The 7,502-nt window shown below is 56.8% G+C and overlaps 1 protein-coding gene across 1 annotated transcript; it reads right to left on the bottom strand.

Moving 5' to 3' along the window:
* Positions 1-586: 586 nt before the first annotated feature.
* On the bottom strand, positions 587-6,468 carry SH3BP5L (SH3 binding domain protein 5 like). The gene is made up of 7 exons (XM_069881990.1): positions 6,426-6,468; positions 4,932-5,375; positions 4,654-4,716; positions 3,845-3,973; positions 3,599-3,760; positions 3,305-3,478; positions 587-1,608 (listed from the first exon to the last, which is right to left on the bottom strand). Exons 2-7 carry the CDS (start codon positions 5,145-5,147, stop codon positions 1,204-1,206), a joined length of 1,149 nt encoding a protein of 382 aa, XP_069738091.1. The 5' UTR covers positions 5,148-5,375; positions 6,426-6,468; the 3' UTR covers positions 587-1,203.
* Between the last annotated feature and the right edge of the window lie 1,034 nt (positions 6,469-7,502).

Below are 7,502 nucleotides of genomic sequence, written 5' to 3'. Positions count from 1 at the left end.
CTCCTCAACTTCCTCCACCTTCTCCTCAACTTCCTCCACCTTCTCCTCAACTTCCTCCACCTTCTCCTCAACTTCCTCCACCTTCTCCTCAACTTCCTCCACCTTCTCCTCAACCTTCTCTTCTCCTCCTCCACCTCCTCCTCCTCAAGCCAAACCCCAATGTTCAACCCACCCATTTCCCCCAAATTTCCTATTTCCCCCCCAATTTCCCTCAAAAACCCTGATAAAATCCTCGTGGAAGAGCAGGAAACACGACCTCCACCCCCAAACCCACCAGAAAACAACAAAAAAATTCATATTCCTTAAAAAAACGGAAGAAACGATGAACTCAAACCCATTAAACTCAAAATTTGAAGGGAATTTAGATCCTTAAACCTCAGGAAAAGTGAAGTGGTGAGGATTAATTATTAATAATTGATTTTTTATGCAATTTAGGGTCGTTTTGTTTCGATTTTGAGGATTCGATCCCATCTCCAGGGGGTTTTAAGCCCCTCAGGAACCAAAAATCTCTGCGACGATGATGAAGCTGTTGAAGGATTCCGAGAGGTGGAATCTCGAGGGGCAAACGAGCAATTAAAACGCCGCGAACGAGGAAGGAATAAACTTTACTCGCCGGAAAATACACACGGAAAATAAAACCGAGGCTGCCTCGAACCGTCGCGGTTCTCATCCCAGCCCCGGCCGGGCCTCGAAACTCAAAAATTAAGTCACGGGAAACCTCAAGTTTTCCTCATTTTCCACCTGTTTTTGGCTTCAAAAGCAGGAAAATCATCCAAAATTCAAGAGTTTTGGGGAAGGGGCGGGTGGAAGGAGGAATTTTGGCCACTAAATCCTGAATTTGAAGCCCAAAAAGGCCCTTTAGGCCCCCAAATCCTGAATTTGAAGCCCAACGAGGCCCTTTAGGCCCCCAAATCCTGAATTTGAAGCCCAAAAAGGCCCTTTAGGCCCCCAAATCCTGAATTTGAAGCCCAAAAAGGCCCTTTAGGCCCCCAAATCCTGAATTTGAAGCCCAACGAGGCCCTTTAGGCCCCCAAATCCTGAATTTGAAGCCCAACAAGCCCCTTTTGGCCACCAAAAGCCTTCACCATCATCTCCTTCCCACCCCAGGAGAAGCCGCGGCCTCCTCGTCGTCTCCTCTGGGACTCGGAGAAGCTCCAGGTGGGCTCAGAAAGATTTTTAAGGGCTCGGAGAGGATTTTCGGGGCTAAAGGCTGATGCTTCGATGGTGTTTGAAGTGTCCTTGGCCTCCGCGGCGCCGCTCGCGTTCCTCCAACTCCTCGTTGTTGAGGCTGGTGGCGTCGGACAAACCCACCAGGTGCTCCACGGAATCGAACTTCTGGAGGTCGGACGCGATGGTTTGGAGGCTGAGAACGGAGAGAGCGTCGGCCGGAGGATACTCGGCCCCTAACCGAGCCGCCGCGGCCTCGTTAGCGGCGTCCGCGGGGCTCGTTTCGGCTCCCACCGGAGACGCTCGGCGAAGAACGAGGCGTTGGAGGCGCCGCGCGTGGATTTGTTCGCTGATCTGCTCCAAATTCCGGAGAGCGACGGAGTAACGAGTCTTGGCTTGAGCCACCGAGCGCTCCAGCGTCGTCACCTTCGCTTTGTGCTCCTGCAGGAGAAGGAAACCACCCCCTCAGGGTCTAAAAAGCCGGAGGAGACCTCAATCCCACCTCTAAATCCTTCCCTGGAGGCCACAGGGACCTCCAAGATCTGGTTGTGCTCCTACAGGAGGAGGAATCGATCCCCTCAAGGTCTAAAAAGCAGGAGACGACCTCAATCCCACCTCTAAATCCATCCCTGGAGGCCACAGGAACCTCCGAGGTACCTCCAAGACCTGGTTGTGCTCCTGCAGGAGGAGGAATCAACCCTCTCAAGGTCTAAAGAGCAGGAGACGACCTCAATCCCACCTCTAAATCCATCTCTGGAAGCTACAGGAACTTCCAACATCTGCCTGTGCTCTTGGAGGAGAAGGAATCGACCACCTCAAGGTCTAAAAAGCAGGAGGAGACCTCAATCCCACCTCTAAATCCATCCCTGGAGGCTACAGGAACCTCCAAGATCTGGTTGTGCTCCTGCAGGAGGAGGAATCGACCCCCTCAAGGTCTAAAAACCCAGAGAAAACCTCAATCCCACCTCTAAATCCATCCCTGGAGGCTACAGGAACCTCCAAGATCTGGTTGTGCTCCTGCAGGAGGAGGAATCGACCCTCTCAAGGTCTAAAAAGCAGGAGAAGACCTCAATCCCACCTCTAAATCCATCTCTGGAGGCTACAGGAACTTCCAACATCTGCCTGTGCTCTTGGAGGAGAAGGAATCGACCCCCTCAAGGTCTAAAGAGCAGGAGAAGACCTCAATCCCACCTCTAAATCCATCTCTGAAGGCCACAGGAACCTCCAAGATCTGGTTGTGCTCCTGCAGGAGGAGGAATCGACCCTCTCAAGGTCTAAAAAGCAGAAGGAGACCTCAATCCCACCTCTAAATCCATCCCTGGAGGCCACAGGAACCTCCAAGACCTGGTTGTGCTCCTGCAGGAGGAGGAATCGACCCTCTCAAGGTCTAAAAAGCAGGAGGAGACCTCAATCCCACCTCTAAATCCATCCCTGGAGGTCACAGGAACCTCCAAGATCTGATTGTGCTCCTGGAGAACGAGGAATCGACCCCCTCAAGGTCTAAAAACCCAGAGGAAACCTCCATCCCACCTCTAAATCCTTCCCTGGAGGCTACAGGAACCTCCAAGATCTGGTTGTGCTCCTGGAGGAGGAGGAATTCACCCCCTCGAGGTCTAAAAAGCAGGAGGAGACCTCAATCCCACCTCTAAATCCATCCCTGGAGGCTACAGGAACCTCCAAGATCTGGTTGTGCTCCTGCAGGAGGAGGAATCGACCCTCTCAAGGTCTAAAAAGCAGGAGGAGATCTCAATCCCACCTCTAAATCCATCCCTGGAGGCCACAGGAACCTCCAAGACCTGGTTGTGCTCCTGCAGGAGGAGGAATCGACCCTCTCAAGGTCTAAAAAGCAGGAGGAGACCTCAATCCCACCTCTAAATCCATCCCTGGAGGTCACAGGAACCTCCAAGATCTGATTGTGCTCCTGAAGGACGAGGAATCGACCCCCTCAAGGTCTAAAAACCCAGAGGAAACCTCCATCCCACCTCTAAATCCTTCCCTGGAGGCTACAGGAACCTCCAAGATCTGGTTGTGCTCCTGGAGGAGGAGGAATTAACCCCCTCGAGGTCTAAAAAGCAGGAGGAGACCTCCATCCCACCTCTAAATCCATCCCCGGAAGCTACAGGAACCTCCGAGGTACCTCCAAGATCTGGTTGAACTGGGCTTTGAGCTCGAAGTAGGGTTTGCTCTTCACGATGACGCGTTTGAGGGATTTCTGGAGGGCCTGGACCTTGGCCTCGGCTTGTTGACACAACTGGGTCACCCGCTGGTGCTCCCGCTCGCTCCGCAGTCGCTCTTCTTCGGCCTCGTTGACCTAGAAAACCCCCCCAAGGGCCTTTAGGAGCGAGACCCACCTCGTCGCCATCCTCGGAGAAGCTCTGAGGCCTTCTCCGAGCTGGAACATTCCGTGGTTTTTCCACCCCCGCCGACGTACTTTGCAGGTCGCGTGGTTGAGCATCTCCTGCCAGGTGGGATCCAAGCGGTTCTTGTCGGCCATGACGCCCTGTTCGGCGACGAAAACCATCTCGCGGGCGGCGTTGTGCATGCTAACGGCTCGCTCGTAACGAAGAGCCGCCTTCTGCGTCTCCTGCTGGGCCTGGCGGGGGGAAAACGAAGGAATGACGCCTCTCGGAGACGAGGAAAAAGCCCCCTGAGATGCCACCAAGAGGGATGGAGCTACCTCCTTGGCGAGACGCCGTGCTTCGTAGTAAGGCCGGGCCTTCTCGATGCAGTTGCCCAGCTGGGAGCCTTGAGCGTTGAGCTTGCGCGCCGACTCCGAGAGGATGCGGCGATAGGCCGTGCGAGCCTCCTGGAGGAGAAGAGCGAGGAACGTCCCGTCTCTACGGCCTCACCAAGGATTTGGGGAGCAACGGGGGTGGTTGAGGGTGGAAAAACGAGGATTTGGGGAGCGAGGAAGAGGTTAAGGACCAAAAAACGAGGATTTGGGGAGCGAGGGGCTGGTTAAGGATGGAGAAACGAGGATTTGGGGACCAAGGAAGTGGTTAAGGACCAAAAACCGAGGATTTAGGGAGCGAGGGGCTGGTTAAGGATGAAAAAATGAGGATTTGGGAACCAAGGAAGTGGTTAAGGAACAAAAAAAAAGGATTTAGGGAGCGAGGGGCTGGTTAAGGATGGAGAAACGAGGATTTGGGGACCAAGGAAGTGGTTAAGGACCAAAAACCGAGGATTTAGGGAGTGAGGGGCTGGTTAAAGATGAAAAAATGAGGATTTGGGAACCAAGGAACTCGTTAAGGATGGAGAAACGAGAATTTGAGGACCAAGGAAGTGGTTAAGGATGGAGAAACGAGGATTTGGGGAGCGAGAGGCTGGTTAAGGATGGAGAAACAAGGATTTGGGGAGCAAGGAGATGATTAAGGATGGAGAAACGAGGATTTGGGGAGCAAGGAGATGATTAAGGATGGAGAAATGAAGACTGGGAGACTAGTTAAGGCCTGGGAAGACTAGTTAAGGCCTGGGGGAGCCGCTCACGTCCAGCTGGAGCTCCACGCGGTTGATCTCCTCGTTGGCCTGGTTGAGGTGCTCCAGTTCCTCCTGGGAAACGGGAGCAAAGAGAATCACAAGCGCCAAATCCCCGCCTCGTCCCCTCCAAAACCACCCTCGCGGTGGTCCCCTCCAAATTTCCTCTCGGGGCCCCCAGATCTCCAGTCGTGGCCACGGAACCTCCACTTGCGGCCACCGAATCCCACCCCCAGCCCCAAAAAAACAGTCGGAAGGGGAAAAAAAGGCCGTTGCCATCCTGGTTTTACCTGAATTCTGGGATCCAGCTCTTCCTCCTCCTCCTCCTCCTCCCCTACGACTTTCGGGGGGCTCCGGGGCTCCTCGCTTTCCGCCCCCCCCAGCGAAACGGCCGCTTCCGTCTGCTCTTCGGGGCCCCCCCGGGCGATTCCCAGTTGCCCGGGAGGCGTCCGGCGTCCGTCCTGTCCGTCCGTCTCCCAGAGCGGCTTCTCCTCGGCGTCCCCCATGGCCGGGTCCCCCCAAAAAGCGGCTCAACGGGGGGGCAGCATCTTAACGGGGGGGCCATTCAGGGCTAGATTCCCCCCCCTCCTCTTTTTCTCACCGCCCCCCCCCCTCCTTTTCTTCGTCCAAAGAGGAAGCCCCTAGTTCATTTTGGGGGGGGCCAATTTCATTTCGCAGGGGGCTACGTTCATTTTTGGGGGGATCTGGACAAGCCGAGAGAGGGTTGGGGGGGGCTGGAAAATAACCAGGAAAGGGTTAAGCCCACAGGCACCCCCCCATCCCATAATACCCCCCAGTACCCCCCCAAAAACCTTCATGTGACCCCCACCCCCCCATCCCTATAACAACCCCCAATGCCCCCACCCCCAGGGCCCCCCCAAATCTCCTTCTCCCACCCCCCCCAAATCCTCCAGCTCCCCCCTCAAATCTCCTTCTCCTTCCCCTCAAAGCCCCTAGGACCCCCCAAATCTCCTCCCCCCCCAAATCTTTCCTCCCCCCCCCAAAATCTCCTTTCCCCCCCCCAAACCTTCTAGGACCCCCTAAATCTTGTTATCCCCCCCAAATCCCCCCTCAAATCTCCTTCTCCCCCCCCAAACCCCACAGCTGCCCCCCAAATCCCCTTCTCCCTCCTCCAAAGCCTCCCTAAATCCCTTTCTCCCCACCCCAGACCCTCCCTAAAGCCCCCAGCACCCCCTGAATCTCCTTCCCCTCCCCTCAAAGCCCCCAGGACCCCCCCAAATCTCCTTCTTCCCCCTCTCTAACCCCCCCAAATCCCCCAGCACCCCCCAAATCTCCTTCTCCCCCGTCAAGCCCCCCCCCCGAGCCCCCCCAAAGCTCTTGCCGCCCCTCAACCCCCCCAAATCCTCCCTAAACCCCCCAGGAACCCCCCAAATCTCCTTCCCCCCTCTCCAACCCCCCCAAATCCCCCAGCACCCCCCAAATCTCCTTCCCTCCCCCTCCAACCCCTCTCAAATCCCCCAGCCCCCCCAAATCTCCTTCTTCCCCCTCTCCAACCCCCCCAAATCCCCCAGCCCCCCCAAATCTCCTTCTTCCCCCTCTCCAACCCCCCCAAATCCCCCAGCACCCCCCAAATCGCCTTCTCCCCCCTCAAGCCCCCCCAAAGCTCTTGCCGCCCCTCAACCCCCCCAAATCCTCCCTAAACCCCCCCGGAACCCCTCAAATCTCCTTCCCCCCCTCTCCAACCCCTCCACCCCCCCGCAAATCCTCCCTAAGGCCCCCAGGGCCCCCCCAAACCCCCCTTTTCCCCTCCCCCCCCTATTTACCTTCAGCTCCGCCACCTCCCTTCGCGCCCCCCCCGTTCCCGCCCCCTTTTCCCGCCACCCCCGGAACCGGAAGTGGCCCCGCCCCTTCCCTCCGCCGTACAACAAGATGGCGGCGCCCCCTTTGCCTTCAGCCGCTTCCCCGCGCTCTTTCCGAGCGGCCCCCGCGCCCTTTCCGAGCCCCCCGCCGCTCCTCGGCTGCCTCAGACCCTTTCACCATCGCTTAATTACCGCTAATTAGGTGTAATTAGCCGCCTAGCGCCGCCCCCCCCGCGGGGAAAACGCGCGGGAAAGGCGGGAGCGGCCGCCGCCATCTTGTTTTCGCCGCCGCGCCTCAAGATGGCGGCCGCCCCCTTTGAGCCCCGTTCCAGCCCCTCAGAGCCCTTTGGTTTTTCAAGCCCCCCGCCCCGAGGCCTGAGGAGCCGCTTTTCCCCCCTCCCCGCCTCGGTGTCTTCGGCAGGAGGGGTGGTGGGACCCCAAAACCCGCGAGGAACCCCCTCAATCCCAAGAGGAACCCCTCAAATCCAAGAGGGACCCCAAAACCCTAGAGATTCCCCCTAAATCCAAGAGGGTCCCACCCCAAACCCAAGAGGAATCCCCTCAGTCCCAAGAGGAACCCCAAAACCCAAGAGATTCCCCCCAAATCCAAGAGGGTCCCACCCCATATCCAAAAGGAACCCCCCCAAATCCAAGAGGAACCCCCTCAATCCCAAGAGGAACCCCCCAAATCCAAGAGGAACCCCAAAACCCAAGAGATTCCCCCCAAATCCAAGAGGGTTCCACTCCAAATCCAAGAGGAACCTCCCCAAATCCAAGAGGAGCCCCCTCATATCCAAGAGAGACCCCACAAATCCAAGAGGGACCCTAAAACCCAAGAAGAATCCCCCCCAAATCCAAGAGATAAGCCTCAAACCCAACAGGGACCCCCCCAAATCCAAGAGATAAGCCCCAAACCCAACAGGGACCCCCCCCCAAACCCAACAGGGACTCCCCAAATCCAAGAGAAAGCCCCCTCATATCCAAGAGGAACGCCCCCAAATCCAAGAGGACCCCCCCAAACCCAATAGGAACCCCCAGTAT

The sequence above is a fragment of the Phaenicophaeus curvirostris genome, unplaced genomic scaffold, assembly GCF_032191515.1.
Source record: "Phaenicophaeus curvirostris isolate KB17595 unplaced genomic scaffold, BPBGC_Pcur_1.0 scaffold_73, whole genome shotgun sequence".
Classification (NCBI taxonomy): Eukaryota; Metazoa; Chordata; class Aves; order Cuculiformes; family Cuculidae; genus Phaenicophaeus; species Phaenicophaeus curvirostris.
The sequence above is the reverse complement of the archived record's forward strand: the minus strand, read 5'-3'. Positions and strand labels throughout refer to the sequence as shown.